Source organism: Pocillopora verrucosa, chromosome 5 (assembly GCF_036669915.1).
Source record: "Pocillopora verrucosa isolate sample1 chromosome 5, ASM3666991v2, whole genome shotgun sequence".
NCBI classification, from domain to species: Eukaryota; Metazoa; Cnidaria; class Anthozoa; order Scleractinia; family Pocilloporidae; genus Pocillopora; species Pocillopora verrucosa.
In genome coordinates, this window is record NC_089316.1 from 7,139,972 (window position 1) to 7,156,391 (window position 16,420).

A 16,420-nucleotide genomic window follows, 5' to 3' on the forward strand; every position below is an offset into this window, starting at 1 on the left:
AAAAAATTGGAATGTTGCAGGACCTCAGTGTATCAATCATGAACCCTACAGCTCAATTTGGGTTCTGAAACTATAATGAAAGAGTGTACATGCTTTCAACAGGTGCAGGATTAAGAGGAAGAGAGTTAACTCTAAAAAATACATAAATACCCCAATAATAATAATAATAATAATAATAATATTTACAGATGGATATAGAATAAAACGAATCATGCTTTATGTACAGGAATAAATGTTAACTCCAACAAACTTGCACAGCTAAAACAAATACGGGTTCACAGGTAAAATTGTCAGCATAAAAGCAATAACTTATAATTCAAAATTTCAAATACTTATGTACAATAAATAGTCTAAAAGTCAATATTTACAAAGAGAATAATAATAAAAAATAAAGAACATATAAAGGGTGTAAGTCTAAAATTCTGAAGTGGGATTTTTGTTGGTTGGATGTCAATGTATTCTTAATGTCACACAGGACTCTCTTACTGGTCCTTAAGCCTTTTGAGAAAGATGTTTTTGCTCTAATCCACGTCTTCACATTATTAATAAAAATAACAAAACAAACAGAGATCACTGACCAAGATTTCAATGGTTCCTCTGGCAATCTTGGTTGGAATGGCCAACGCCTGGAAAAAGATGTCTTCTCAGGACCCAGGCCAGTGTTTCCCTTTGGAACAAACACATCCAGAGGGCAATTGCACCAGCTTTAGCTGGGGCTGCCACTTTGTTTGCCAGGATAAGATCTCGCACATCTGTGAGCTCTTCCTTGGTGAAGACAAAGCCTACATTGCCTTTGATGTGAGGGATCAACCTACATGGCACAAATACAACAGAATGTTAATATCACAGTAGTATGATCACCATCATAATCTGGGAAAATGCAACAGAAATTTTCATACTATTTTTGAAAGATCAACACTGTAGCTAGTGAAAATGGCTTATCAAAACAACTTGGTATGCTTTAAATAAGATTCATGAAGGTTTAAAATGATGCAAACCAGCCATGTGAAATGTCATATTACTGTTCAAATCAGTTTAACAGAGTGTTACTTAAGATGTACCCCCTGTGCTTGTCTAACTTTTCAAGAAACCCAAGGAGAGAAACAAATACATTGTTCCTCAGAGAACTTGTGACCTGCTTTGATGAGACTATCTCATGTTGCTCTTACTTTTCCAAGGCAGGATTGTTTTCCAAGTGTCCCCGGATGGCCTTCCTTATCATGGTGTTCTTGCCCATGAGAATTTCAGCTCTACCACGCAGAGACTGACGGATCTGCTGCATCTGTTTGGACCCTACATTGTCCACACCTACCAGAAACATCTTAGGAAATTCATCCATATATTGCTGTTAAGAAAAGTTCATTTACAATTATTAAGCAAGCTGTTTAAGTCTTTTCCTCAATAAGGGCTTTACACCGGTTTTTCACTTAATTCCCACACAAAATTAAATTTACCTCTTGAAAAGTAAAGAAAGCAACATTCACCACAAAACTCTGTGATCCTGTAGGTAATTTCTTACCATGACAGAAAGCAATTTTCTTATTTACAGGGTCTCGAGCAAAATGTTTGAAAATCAAATGAGTCAAAAACTACAAAACATGGACATGAATTCGAGTTTTCTTTACATCCTGCATTCTAACATTCTTTGACACATTCAAAGTCTATGTTTTATAACCAAGACAAATTTCTATGAACTCCCTGAATGGTGATCATAACCTATACAATTTCAAAACTGTGATGGGTGCATTAGCTGCTTTATTTTCTCAAATCATTCTGTATAGTTGTAATTAAACAGTGTAATTGTACAGGTAGCAGTTACTGAAACTTACAATTAGCCTCATAAAATAATTTGTCTTCCATGTTGCCTTGTCTTCCCTAACCATTTTGCTTGGTGAAGGATTGCGCAGAACAGCGTTTAAAGACTAGATCTAGTTTGGAAACAAGTGAAATGAAGAAATTATGATTAATAACATGGTCAGCCTACTGTAATATATTAATAATTATTGGTATCACGTTAAAATACTGCGTACAAGGAAGAAAAAAAAGCAGGTTGCCACTTTTCTCTTCAGGGCTACTTATCACAACTTTTGGGTGGTATGATCATGAAATTAGAGTTAATCTACTTTTCTTTCCATCATAATTCGTTTATAGATGTAACATAAAAGCAATAGGCTTGATTTGAATGGCTTCGTGGAATTATCAGCCAACTTGGGATTTCGAAGGAACACTTGAGAAGATTGTTACCAGTACTAATACTACTCCTGACTCCCTTGACAGATTGTGATTCAAGTGATCGAACCTTTCCTCTAACCAACTAATGTATCACATGCATTTGTCACGCTATACAAAAGCCATGAAAATGCTGTCTATTGCTTAAATAGACGAGATTTCAAGGCATCACCATGCCTAGTCAACCAGCTTACTTCAGGTCAAGTTCGTACAATCCTTAGCTACAGATATGTTCAGATGTGTTTCATCTCTCTCGCGAACATTTTTCTTAGCTTTTCGTGTAAAATACCTTTATTCAATTGCAAGAGTGTTAACCTGATTGTGAAGAATACTTTTTAAACCAATAGCCTTATTAGTTAAATGAAACAGAGAGGACTCGGTGACTTAAACACCATTTTATGCTTTCGCGAATATATAGATATTTTTTGATACGCACGAATCCCATTTCGTAAAAGAGTGGATGTTCCTTTATTGCCAAATTTCTACTACTTTTACATTTAACAGGGCTTTGACCATATGTCCTCTGCGAATTTCGGAACTCTAAAGCACATAATGAGACGTTTAAGCTATCATTTACTTCACGAATTTCGTTCAAGACTTACTTCAAGAACAACGTGAAAGAAAGAGAACTAAGCACGTGTCCAGCTGACATACCATAATTTTCAAAGTTACCCACAATGCTATACGATATCCGGATGCCTAGCCAACTTCGGCAATTTCCGTAGAGTCCTCGGCAGGTTCAAAATTGCAATCAAAAATACTTTTTAGATTAGAGCGTCTATTCGCGCGGCAAAGGAACAGAGTACATACATGAGCTTCGGTAAGTGAGCCGTTTTTATAGTAATAGCTGATGTGTGCGAGGACACCTAACGCTGATCTTTCTTTAAATTTTGAATACGCTCAGCGAGCGACTATGGAGTGAAATGCTTTCTCTGTTAAAATTCGTAATACTACTAAGGAAGGTATTCATGGCTGATGTCCTATAAGATGAAGACTTCAAACTCGCGCGAAAGTGGATTGCTTAGTAATCGTGGAAAATTGAGATTTCAAGGATTATTTCAGTTTATGAATTAACTTTTTTCTACTTCTTAGTAGCTAGTAATAAAACTTAGGCCCTCTTGTCAGTTGCGCAATGAGACGTTGTTACCACCACCCCACCCCCCAGTGCAGGAGTTCGTGCATATATATATATATATATGCACGAACATATATATATATATATATAAAAGTAAGACTGGAAAGTGAATTATGCATCATAGACTTGGTTTCAAGACACAAACCTACATTTAAACATGTATTGGACTGGGGACTTTTTTTATTTTTTCTTAACTGATTTGAGTGAAGGAACTTAGGGAAATGCTTGTTATTCATGATTTGAATTTTTTTTAAAGCTTGTTGATTCTTTCTTCCAGAAAATTAACACATTCAAAATGTGGAATACATGTATATGCACACAGCATAAGATGCTCAAGCAAGCAAAGAATCTAAGGAGAATTGCAAGGTTGATATCAAGAAGTGCACTTGGACCTGGGCCAGCTGGTCTCAATAATTTACAGGATAGACTATTTCAAGTCTACCCAGAGGTTGCTGAGGCAATTGTCAGTAAAAGGCCAGTTGTTGCATTAGAATCAACTATTATAACACATGGAATGCCTTATCCTGAAAATTTAAGGTATGTTGATGCTAACAAAACTCCCTTACTGTGGAGAAAAAAAGGGTTCATCAAAGATGGTTGGGATCAACACCAGTATCTGAGCGACTGCATGCCTACCCCTCCCCTAACCCAACAAAGGTCACCTGATAACAAGCTAGAAATAAAGATGGGTTAGGGGAGGGGTACTGAGGTATCCAGTTGCTCAGATACTGACATGTTTTTACACCCTCTGGTGCAAACTGATTTTCAAAACACAATTGGAGGCATTTGGGGTCATTCCACATTTTGGAGCATTCTATCATGTTTCTGCCTTAAAGGATATCCTGTCCCTCTGTGTTTTAGGATATTCTGTCTCTCCATTTCACTGCCATTCTGACATTCTGTAAAATAGGGTCACCTCTCTCTGTAAAATTTTCATCTTACTGTAGAATCTCAATTAAAAGTAATTGTTTAGCTTTAATTTTTTTTTCTACTCAGAGTTGCTAAGGAAGTAGAAAAAATTGTGAAAAATAATGGAGCAATACCAGCCACCATAGCAATTATGTCTGGTAAAATCCATGTAGGTGGGTGTGATCTTATATTTTATTTGTTTTTTTGTTTGTCTTTTTTTGTTTCTTTTTTTTAGAGGATTGTTGGAAAAAAATTATGAGATAAGTATTAAAAGTCAGTAGAAGCAGATGATGATTCAATGATTTTATATTTAGTGATTATCAATGTGAACTCTTGTTTGCCAGAAGAAAAACAGGGAAGAGTTAAGATTGCATTTGAGGTTACTGTTCAGTTAATCATTCAATGAATGTTTTACACCCTTTAATTTCAAACAAACCTCTTTTATTATATAGTGACCAGCTGTAGACTCTTTTGTATTTAAAAAAATTGAAAAGAAAAAAAATGTCCTTAGGTTTGTCAGAAGCAAACTTAGAAAGGTTAGCTCAGGATACTAATGCTGTAAAGACATCCAGGAGAGATTTGCCCTACGTTATCAGCAAGGTGATGTATATATTTCAATTTTTCATCATTTTATTTTCAACTACAGTTCTTAATAAATTTTCCAAGGAGGATCTTTCCTAAGGTCTGGGGGTAATATCTAGTTTGAATCTGAGAATGCATGAATTAGCAAGTCTCTTCTTAGCAGACTAGTAATCATTGTCTGGTGGCAGTCTGTGTTCTGAGTTAGCATTATAATGAAGTTAGAAGATATTACCCTTTACTTATAAGTATAAATGGCTAAATTACAGTAGCATTGTGTTAAGATTACTCTAGTGTTACTTTGCACATTTCTCCTGCTCTTTTAAATTTGCTAATAATGACTAAAATTTACTCTGAAGGGCAAAGAATTTGTTCTCTGAGAGTTTGGAATGATTGTAAAAGCATGTTTCAATGTTAACATTGGGGAAGCCTTATAATTGCCTCTGAGGATTGACAGCCTGAATGCACATAAAAACTGTAATTTCTTGTCATGCAGGGTCTAACTGGAGGAACCACAGTATCAAGTACTATGATTGCTGCAAATGCCACAGGTATTCCAGTCTTTGTTACAGGAGGAATTGGTGGTGTTCATAGAGGAGCACAATCAAGTAAGTTCAATCACTTAATTGTTAATGACATTTGTTTAACTTAGACAGCCAATTAAAATACAATCTTGATTTTTTCTGCCAATACTGGGATTGATTGCTGAATCTTATGACTGACATTATAAACTTAGATGTTTTTTTTTTTTCCAATGTTACAAATTCTCTTGTGCTCTTTTGAGTGGGTACATTCCAGATTTTAGTCATTCAGACATTATAAAACTCCCCGGTCCTCTGAAATACATCGTAATAGTAGATAATACCTTGATAAGTAATTTTGATGTTAATTCATCTCCCCTTGAGCAGCATTTGATATCAGTGCAGACCTTACTGAGCTTGGTAAAACCCCAATGGCAGTTGTTTGTGCTGGAGCTAAATCTATTCTGGACATTGAATTGACTCTTGAGTATTTGGTAAGTGCATCAGAATTATTTTTTATGTGTAATGATGAGCAGCAGTTAACAATTATTGACCTGGGTGGAGATAAATATATCCAGCAATTTCACCAATACTGGTGTGAATAATATTTCTTCCTCTATATGCCACGCAAGTATCAAGAAATAAGTTTGTTTCTGTCAATGTACTTGAAAATGGTTGCAAATTAAACTCTTGCCCTACATTACTGCTTGGAGGTGAATAGCACATGCCAATCACTTCCAAGCTATCCAATCAGTACTCATGAAAAGTACTATTTACCTGTGAAGTATATACCTATTGCAGATGATTAAGATTTGACTGCCATTTAGTTGTTTCAGTGCCCCTTCAATTACATGCAGGGTTAGCTCTGAAACTTTAATCAATTATGATAATTCATCTCATTGCTAGGCTAATGTCAGTAATAAGAAAGAAGTGTCATAAAAGCTCTGCAGAGGTTTATTGGAGGAAATTGTTACTCTTAATTCCTTGTTCCATTCAACACACAACAAAATGTGAATTGAAAATGTAAAAATACAATTCTGTTCAAAGTTGGTTATAGACTTTGTATCATGAGGGTCACAGTATATTTCACATAATCTTGCGCAGTTTTTATTTTCTTCCAATCTTTAACGGGGCTAATTTGTAAATTGTATTGAATGATAAATTTTGTAATCGTTAAGGTATGTATAATTTTTCATTAGGTAGATAACTAGGTTGAAGCAGTTTGTGTTGATTTACTTTCTATAGAAAATTTTACTTTATTTCTAATAAATTTGTATTTTGTCATAGGAAACACAAGGTGTTCTTGTGGCTACATATGGAGACTCCTTAGACTTCCCAGCATTCTTTACCCCAAAAAGTGGATTTAAGGTACAAAATACAGTTGTATTTGATCTCAAAACATTTTCAAAATTCTTTCTGTAAATATTTAAATGAATGAAAGTCAGTATTAAGGGCATGATTTTCAATTAGCATTACATGTAATGCTTAAGACAACCACAGTAATGACATCAGTAGTATTTCCTTTGCAAATTCGGAAAGGGTGTAGTTATAGGAACTTTCTAGGCTTTTGTTAACAGAGTTTGACAAGACATGAAAGAAAGATTTGCACTGTGAGCATTTAAAGGAAGCTAAATGGAGATCGAGAGTGACTAGTGTTGTACTATTGTGGAATAGTTTTGTCATTTCCAACAAAACTATTCGGATCAATATCAGTATCTTGGCAACTGCCCACCTACCCCTCCCTTAACCCAACATTAACCCTAACTTGTTATCAGTCGACTGTTGTTGAGTTAGGAGAGGGGTAGGTGGGCAGTTGCCCAGATACTGATATTGATCCAACTATTCTAGATAAGATGATTGCTTGGAATACTATTGTTTATTCTGTGTATTTTGCTTGATCCTGTGTTTTGCTAACTGCATTTTTCTTCATGCTGGTTTTTCACAGTCTGTTTGCAATATACAAACCCCAGAAGAGGCAGCTAAGTTAATTGGTGAGTTTTTTTTGGTCTAAGCAAAGCAGCAAGAGTTTTTGTGAGATTCTTTGTTGAGGCTCACATAAGCTCTTACTATGGTGACCGAAACTGTCTATGCTTTTAAGACTATAGAGGGTCTTTTAAGGGAGCCTCGATTGTATGAGGATTTCTCATTGTTTCTGACTACTCTGCAGATGCGAATTTATCACTAAAATCTAGCAGTGGAATAGTTTTAGCTGTCCCAATCTCCAAAGAGGAAGCCGCATCTGGGGAAATCATCGAGAAAGCTATCCAAAAGGCTTTGCAGGAAGCCAGGTATTTATCATTAGTAATGAACAAGGTAATAATGATCCATCGTGTTAAATCGATTTTTGATTTTGTTTCATAAGTTATTGTATTTCGCCATATTTTACATAGTTCTGTGTCTGTTCATCATATTGCTCCTACGGCTCCGTACATGCTGCTAGTTCTCGTAAAAAATATCAATAGCCATATGCAATAGCCACATGCAGTATCAGATGTAGCCATCCGGCTTGGCGTTCGGCCTCAAAATGTTTGAAGATGAAGAAAAATAAGAAATTCAAGAAGGGAGTCAGAAAGGGAGAGAGCGGCGGTCTTATGGTAAATGCTTATTGATTGAGTTTGTGGGAACGAACGTTTTCGGTTGCACTTGGTCTGTACGTCAGGACCTCGAGCCAAATATTTGAAATTCCTTTCCGGCCCTCCCGTTCGGTTAAGAGGTACTTACTATGGAGTACACAAATATTATGATTTTTATGTTTTTGACGTAGTGATTCTGGTATTAAAAGTAAAGAAGTGACACCCTTTTTGCTCAAGAGAGTGAATGAACTTACGCAGGGTCAATCTCTTCAAGCCAGTATCCTTTTTAAACTTTCTCTTGTTATCTACCGTTCATTTGTTTAAATTTGTCCAAGAGAACTTGTTCTTCAAAGTTTTGCTTAGATCATTACCACGAAGAAAGGTCGAGAAAATTTACTGTGAATTTCAAGGAAGAGTTTGTCAGGCATTGTCAGTTAAGCAGCTCAAAGTGAAGGTTATACCTTTATTTGCTGCGTCACTGGGCAAGGGAAATGAACAGTTCGTGATTTATAATTTAAGATGATGTTAATCTGTGAATGACACAGGCGTACACGAAAATAAAAACGACCCTCCTATTAGTACTTCGGATGCTTTACCATTGAGACTCGTGATGGAAGCGTCATGGAAGTTTGTCACCATGGACTTTTTTCCGAGTTTGCCTGGATCATTTACTGAATAACGTCATCTTCGTTATCAACCATAAGTTGTTAAAGTTAGGCAAGCGTCGTGACTAGTTTATTGAAGCTAACGTTTTAAGCGTTAGACCCAGCTGGGGTACAGCTTTTATGTGAAGTCAGCCCTGCATCTATGCACTGATAGCTCGCTGAATAGTCAACTGCGAAGTGCCGGGATTGGTTAATTTATGAGGTGTATATCCTTAACTTTCTCTGTCAGATATGGCATTAGTAAAAAACAATGCAAAGATAGGAAGTTTAATTGCTGTTGAATTATGCAGAATACGAAAATTAAAAGAGAAGAAAGCTGTGGTAAGCTATAACAACGTGATAGCTACGCCGTCATTGATTCCATTCGCCCGAGTGTCTGTTTAGTTAAGGATGCTTTTCACTTACGACGGAGTCAGTGTCATAATCAGAAGCGTAGAGCGATACGATCAAGTAGAAATCAGACCAACAGAATCGGTAGAAAAATATCGATTCAGTGGAAACTTGATTGTCGGAGTCATAAGCCTTTGGATGGCCTGAAAACTGGCATAACGATTGGTTGCCTCTTCTGCTTCTGCATGCGACGCCGGCAATCTTGCTTTAGCTGATTCATAAGCATTAGAGTCTTAAGTGGAATCGCAAGAAAATAAAACCGTTTTGATTCTCCAGGTCCGATTCTGTCTAGCTCAGTAGGGACCTTAAGCAGTCAGGACCGCAACGCCAAGGAAAACTTCGATTAAAAAATGAATTTCTGCCTTAAATTAGAATTTCAAAAATGGCTGCATTTGTTTACCGTCTCATACAGCGCCACACCTCAACTTCAGCATACCGTATAAAAGAAGCGTTGAGTTCCAAATGGACATTAAAATAATTTGTCGTCGCGTTCTCGGTTCGTAGACGACGCAAATTGTGGTGATTTCACGTTGTTGCTTTGCATAGGACGGCTAAGAAATGTACAAAGTTTTAAAACGCACGTGCTGAGCTATTGTTCTGCCAATTAGATCTTTTGTTTTTCCACGTCCACGTTGCAGTCGCCGTCGTGGTTTGCTTAAGGTCCCTAGTACTTCTCTGTGGACTCCGACTTTCGATTTTCGCTGGGTCGGAAACACTCTTGCGACTTTTGTGATCCAGAACAGAAGAAACACAACAAAATGGAATCCACTTTTTTCCATAAATTATCGACGAACAGAAATGTAAGATGAACGATTTTGTTTGTTGCTTCACAGGAATCACAAGGCAAAGTGCCAGGCTTTCCAGATTCAACCAGAGATTGGAACCGGCAAAGGAGACCAGTGAGTCGTCAATAGTAAATATGAATAGTCAAATTTGGAAGCGAATATTGTAGAGCCACAGAATTCTGTTCACGGCAAACCAGTCAGTATCAATTTCTTGTGGATTATTTTTTAAAGTTTAATTTAACTGGGCAATGTGAAGAAGTGTATAAGTTCAAAGAGGCCTAAGCGGTTTACAGCTAACGGTTATGTTTTGTCACAATTGACGATTATTCAATAAGTTTTGTTCACGCCTCACCCAACGGTTAATTTTTCAGCCTTTTTGCAGCTAGCAGTTAAACACCATTAAGAACCACAATTTTAGAAGTGACCAGAATCAACTAAATTGAATACTTAAACTACGATAAAACTCGAACGAGAAGACAAATGGAGAATGAATAAGCGTGATTGAGTGGGATAGAAGAGAATTTTGGGGTTAATTTCAAAACTGACGTCCTGACCTTTTTAGTTTTATCTTTGTAAGTATGAAAACGCTGTAGTAACACTTGAACTGAAATGATCTTGCTTAGTTACTTTGCATTCAAAAGCTCTGTTTTCTACAAAGGTGACAATCTATTTGGCCTCGTCTGTTCAAAATTTGCCATATTTCTTCATATTTCTTCTTTCCTCTTTTTTTTTGTTTTTTTTTTTGTCACGTTCCTTTCTAGGTTGTGATCGGTGGATCCAATGTAGATTTTATCGCGACGGCAGAAAGCATTGTGGTAAGCACGGTTATAAATTCAAACCATTTATCAACAAGATATAATTAAATTTACACAAACCAACAGGCAAAAAGATTTTGAAACTCTTTTCACCCTGACATCGGTATCCATATTCTCCTTACTGTTCTCAATGAATTTCCTACGGTTCTGACAGGAAGGATTTGTTCAGCAATGAAGAGGTTCTTTAGTTGGTGATCATTTCCTTTATTCTCGTGACCTCAATGTCTGATTCAGTGGTGATAATGTAACGAGAAATTAGATGCTAGTCACTCGTAGGTGTCATGGGGTTAAATGTGCCATCACTTAAGTTTTAAGGGTTTTTGCAGGTGTATGAAAGAACTGTTTATGTTTCTGGACTGGATTTAAATCGCACAATAACACATCTTCTTTACACAGCTTGAAGCGTCTAATCCTGGAAAAGTAAGGATGAGTTTCGGTGGAGTTGGAAGAAATATGGCAGGTATTCCTTTGTTTTACGTAATAGTAGCACCAGTCACCTTTGTAGGCGTTTTGTGGGATGTCACGCAACGCTCCCCATTAAAAGGAAGTTAGGGGAGGGATCGTAACGTGGCATCTCAACGTTTTAGATAAGTTCGGATGCATTGAAGTTCTCTTCCACAATTGAGAATGACAAGTAAACAGAAGCCTGCTCTTTAAAGAATTCAGTTTAAAACTGCTATACACACCTGCCTCGATCTAAGATCTAATTTTTAATTCTCTCTTCCAGCCTTCACACAAATCCTGGCTAAAAAGTTAAGCGAATTTGATGTTAGATCAAGATAGCATTTTTTTCCTTGATAAGATTGTGTATTCTCATTCGCCCTTTGCTGGATAGTGTATGTATATTAGTGGGAAGAAGTTTCACGTTAATCACTTCTGGGAGTGAAAGAGTTAATGAGTTCGTTAATTCCGCTCTTCGAAACTCTGCCTTACTCACCCCGGTGTTATGTTGATTGAGGCCTGTTTTGCACGTTTTAGATTAACGTTTAGCGTGCAATGTATTTGTAATCGTCCAAGATATAACAGTGTAAAGGTTGGTTGCCTTTTAATCTTAAGATTGAATTCCAACATTAAAAATCCTATTGTGATGGTTTTTGTTTGTTTGTTTGTTTGTTTGTTGTTTTCTGCATCAAAGCTGCAGTTAAAACGGTGAAATATAGTTTGCTCTTCAATTCAACAGAATGCCTGGCTCGTCTTGGCATGAGGCCGTTGTTCGTGTCATCCATAGGAAGTGATCCTCTGGGAGCTATGCTGCTAAAACACTGTGAAGAAGCTAGAATGGTACATCTCTTATGCGCCATGAAAGCAAGAGTTTTCTTTGTCCCAGGCTCGTGACAAGATGACTCCCTTAAAATATTGGATTTATTCGAAGAATAAATCGACGTGAGAATGAAGTTTCTAAAGAATTAAGACTACATCTGAACACTGGGACAGTAGCTTAGAAATTATAAGAAATTGCTTTTCCTCGCTCCCTCTTTCCATCGTCCACTTTAGTTCTAAATCAAACATACCCGGTTGACTAAACCATCGTGAGCTTGTGACTTTAGCTCGAGACAATGTTGTACTGACTGTGCGATGCTTCAAATAATTAGGTCATACCAATTAACAACCCTTCCCCTCAAGTTATGTGCATGCCATTACTTCCCTGTAAGCAGTTTATTGTTTTAAATTGTTCTTTGGTTCCCAGGTTACACGTGGCATATACACCTCTAAGGTGAATCACACTGGTACGTACTCGGCGATACTGAGTCAAAATGACGACTTTCACGCGGCAGTTGGTGACATGGACATTCATAAAGTTATCAGTCCTGATCATGTAAGATAATGTTTTTTAAACTATAGTGAGGACTATAGATTTCTTCATTAGTTCCATTATTCTGGCCCCTCAGATGTGACTAGTTATTTTACCTACAACCGTGGACTTATACAAGGGCAGAACCTCTAATGCTGTAACGTTAATAAGCTAAGATTTTTTTTCAAAATAAGTAAATAATGAATACTTGATATTGAGCAGTAACGTACAAGCGTAGTAAGGGTTCGCCAATGTGAAGTTGTGGGACACCCCTGCCAAGAACTTAAAGATAATTATTATTATTATTACTATTATTATTATTATTATTATTATTATTGTTATTATTATTATTACCTTTGCTGAAGGGCGGGAGGGGTTTATCATTTTTTTTTTGACACCGAAATCAAGATATTCGGAGGTATGAAGAATGAACCTTTAGAGCGTGTCTTTCGAAGGTTTCCCCGCGGAGGTATGGCCCCGATTGTACGTCAACTACTCAGTCATACGCGAGGAGGTTAAGTTACTCCTCAGATAAGCAAGTAATTCCAGCATGTTCTTAAACGCTTTCTTTATTTTTTGAACATATTTGTTAGATTGCAGCCTTCGAGGAACCTATTAAACACGCACCTTTGGTAATGCTGGATGGCAATATTACTGAAGAAGCTATTGATCATGCGTGTTACTTCTGTGCAGCTAACCACATACCAGGTACCACATTGCTAAGGCTGAATATAGAGTACGATTTAATGAACTCGATCTACCAATACACGTGGCGGTCGTGAATTAATAGTCGACATGTGCTGTAGATGGAGGGTGAAGATTTAATGTAAGATCTTAGATTGACGTTGAATTAGTAACTAGCCAGGTGGCAACATTACATTACATTGTTGGTCAGGCGCGTCACCCCTGTGCAGCTAACCACATACCAGGTACCACAATGCTAATGCTGAGTGTAGAGATTGGTTTAATGACTTCGGTCTTCTACTAAATTGTGACAGTCATGAAAGAATAAACGACATGTGCTGTAGACATAAGGGGAAGATGTAGTGTGGGATATTAGATTGACGGTAAGCTAATCTCAGTTATTTGTAGTTAGCTGTTTTTTGAAAGTGCATGTACAGTGGATGTCATGGAAATTTCAAGGATAGCAGATAACCGACTGATTCCTTCCCTGTCATTTCCCCGAAAACCCTCCTGATACAGAACTTGTAAAACCACTTCTTTATTAATTGCGTTGTTATTTAGTGTGGTTTGAACCAACGTGCATCATGAAAGCCGAGAAACCCTTTCGTAGTGACGCGTGGCACAACATAACATACATATCACCTAATCTAAAAGAGCTTCGAACCATGAGCTCTGCCATAGTGAACGACGAACTACAGAAATCAAATCTTCCACCACACATCACAAAGGATGATAAAGAGAAAGATCGACCACTAGAAGATATTATAACCGAGTGTTTGCACCTTTGCAAGCCACTTTTAAAGCATATTCATTGCATCATCGTGACTCTTGGCAAACATGGTGCCTTAATCTGTAGAGACACTTCCGCTGACACTCCATTTCCAACGGCTCACCACATGAGTCGGGTATCTGCGGCGCGGCAACACAGTTTGGTGTCAGCGCGGTATTTTCCCGCCGTAGGCCCAGGAAGTCACGTGCCAGGGGGAAACGTCACTGGTGCAGGTGACAGGTGAGATTGGATGATTGATCTTGGAGGGAAACAGAATTTATAGACAGAGCACAGTGTGAAGGAGAGCCGCCTTCCCCTGTATTTCATATTATTTAGCAACTTTATTTCGTTCATGGTCATTCCCTTGAAATGAAAGCCTGCTGAGATTTAGTTGAAAAATAGAATTCTGAGATAAAAGCAAAGATGCTTGTAGCCTGCGAGTAGCCGTACCCACCCCTCTCAAGGTGAAATGGAAGGTATCCGTTTCACCTTGGGGTGGATGGTACGGCTACTCGTAGACTAGGATGCCTGTTGTAATCTCGTAGAGGTAGCATCACCTAAAAGAAAACGTTGCCATTTTTTTCTGGGTGCGCGTGCTTATCTCATGCTGATGCACATTGTATTACTAAGAAAGGCACACAAACAGCACGTGAAATTTAAAAACATGGAATTTATGGATACGGTCGGGGGCCATTTTACGACCTAGGTATTTGGTGCCCAAGAAAAATGCCGTTGAATAAAGACTCATTGAATATGTCCACTGACCAGTCGATGTTGTTTTTATGTTTCAGTTTTGCAGCAGCAATGGCTTCGTGTATTATTCAAGGACACTCTCCGGTCATCTGTGTAAAGGCTGGTATATTAGCAGCCCAATATTCTCTGCAATCGCAAGATGCCATTTCTCCGGCTGTTTTCCCAGAGAACTTTACCCCTGAAAATGTTGAATCCTGTATACCATGGGACGCGAATGATATAAATATGGACATTTTTTAGCATTCACGTAATTGGTGAACATTTTGGGGTTAGCACGTTACTGGAATACGTCCTGAACGTTTCTTGTGTGCATGCGTGCGTGCGAGAAATTGATTGATGTCTCGTAAAACTAGTTTTACTGGTTGGTTTAAGGACAGTGGTCCTGTTCTGAATGACTACTTAATTGGCTTCAGAGCTTGGATCATTTTAAAATAGCTGTTGTCAGTAAATCACTTTCTTGACTTGTGTGTTTTGCGTGACGTGCGAGATTTGCGTGACGCTGATACTGAATGACGTGAAGTGGTGTTACATTTTATCACAGAAGTCAGTGATCTTCCCTTGCACTGTAATGAAATGCCAGTGAAATTCGCTCAACGACAGACGTGGACTAACGGAAACTCTCAGAGACATGAAAGTACCACATAATTTGAATGTGGGGGAAAAATGCAAGAAACCATTTTCGAGGAAGTTATGACGTGTTTCTTACGCGAATCGTAATCTAAAGTTTTAAAACATCTTATCACCTCTTCATCACTTAAATGGAGATTAAGCTAGGATTTTACGTAAAGTAAGGTGGGAGTCTTGTTTACCGTCAGATTGTTTGATAGTCAGATCTTTTCCAGTAGATCGTCAGACACTATAGTTAGATCTTCATTGGATCGTTTCAATACATCAATTACTTTCAGCGCTATAAGTTTGTGCCATCATTCCCGTTACCTTGTAATACTAAAAAAATGTTTGCTTTTACCCTAATGATTCGATTCAGTGCCCTCGTTCCAACAAGCGCCCTCCTCGAATTCGTTTTTGTGAATGAGCGCCCCTACACCACCAAGCGCCCCTACACCACTAAGCGCCCCTATTGAGTTATTCATGGTAATATACCTTGGATCGTCGAAGCAAACAGTTTAAGTAGACAATTAACCTTGCAATCCTCGGCGACCACACATCAGCTTCATTAGCAGGTGGGTGTGCAAAGGAAGAAAATTATAATTACAGTTCGGAGTTAAGAACCTCCCTTAGCATTCATTGCGCAAAGATGGGGGCGAGTTTACCAAATGCAGTGTCGCCATGTCAAAAAAGCCAATTGTTCTTTCTCCCCTCTGTGCCGCTGTCACTGGAGTCTGGGCTTTTGCTATTTTTAGTTTCCGATACATTTTTGCGTCCCTAATGCATTTTTATCTTTTTCTTGCCATTGTGCCGATTTTGCATTTCGTTCCAGCATTATTGTTTCACTGCACATTGTATTTCTATACTACGCGCCGTGTTGATATCGCTCTGTCGTAGCGTCTTTGTGTATTTGTTGTTCCTCGGTGTTCTTGTTTCAAAATTTTAGTCTTAAACAGTGTAACTGCGTTCGTGCACATCTGTTAATCTTCACTGTCATCCTGTTTCCGTTCAAATGTTCAGCCGTATAATGATGACCCTCTGCCATTGTAACCCCGCTCGGTGCTTCTGTCAGATCCTGGTGTGTTTCACTGAATCGCTGTGCCATATTTCCGGTTTTGTGTGATGCCAGTATCATACTTTGTCCCAATGTAACTACAGGCGGTCCAAGCTCACGTCTCAAGAAAAAGCCAACGATTAATTCATAAAAGCATAACG

General features: G+C 37.9%; 2 protein-coding genes across 2 annotated transcripts; one reads left to right on the top strand and one right to left on the bottom strand.

The window, feature by feature from the left end:
• Positions 1-542: 542 nt before the first annotated feature.
• LOC136280673 (large ribosomal subunit protein uL10-like) lies at positions 543-2,875 on the bottom strand. The gene is given in 6 exon segments (XM_066166313.1): positions 543-637; positions 640-693; positions 696-811; positions 1,170-1,345; positions 1,830-1,928; positions 2,832-2,875. Coding segments are annotated over 5 exon segments (495 nt in total). The 5' UTR covers positions 1,884-1,928; positions 2,832-2,875.
• Positions 2,876-2,939: 64 nt separating this feature from the next.
• Positions 2,940-15,282, top strand: LOC136280918 (uncharacterized). The gene is made up of 19 exons (XM_066166749.1): positions 2,940-3,049; positions 3,642-3,901; positions 4,361-4,446; positions 4,785-4,873; positions 5,349-5,460; positions 5,761-5,867; positions 6,661-6,741; positions 7,319-7,364; positions 7,541-7,661; positions 8,138-8,223; positions 8,841-8,932; positions 9,835-9,900; positions 10,548-10,601; positions 10,998-11,061; positions 11,782-11,882; positions 12,289-12,417; positions 12,987-13,101; positions 13,639-14,086; positions 14,638-15,282. The coding sequence occupies exons 2-19, from the start codon at positions 3,660-3,662 to the stop codon at positions 14,837-14,839; spliced, it is 2,241 nt and encodes a 746-aa protein (XP_066022846.1). The 5' UTR covers positions 2,940-3,049; positions 3,642-3,659; the 3' UTR covers positions 14,840-15,282.
• Positions 15,283-16,420: the final 1,138 nt, after the last annotated feature.

Coding starts and splice junctions, on each gene's coding strand:
- LOC136280918 (XM_066166749.1), top strand. CDS start 3,660: ATGTGGAATACATGTATATGCACACAGCATAAGATGCTCAAGCAAGCA. Junction 8,224..8,840: donor GGGTCAATCTCTTCAAGCCA/GTATCCTTTTTA, acceptor TTTCTCTGTCAG/ATATGGCATTAGTAAAAAAC. Junction 13,102..13,638: donor TGCAGCTAACCACATACCAG/GTACCACATTGC, acceptor GTTGTTATTTAG/TGTGGTTTGAACCAACGTGC.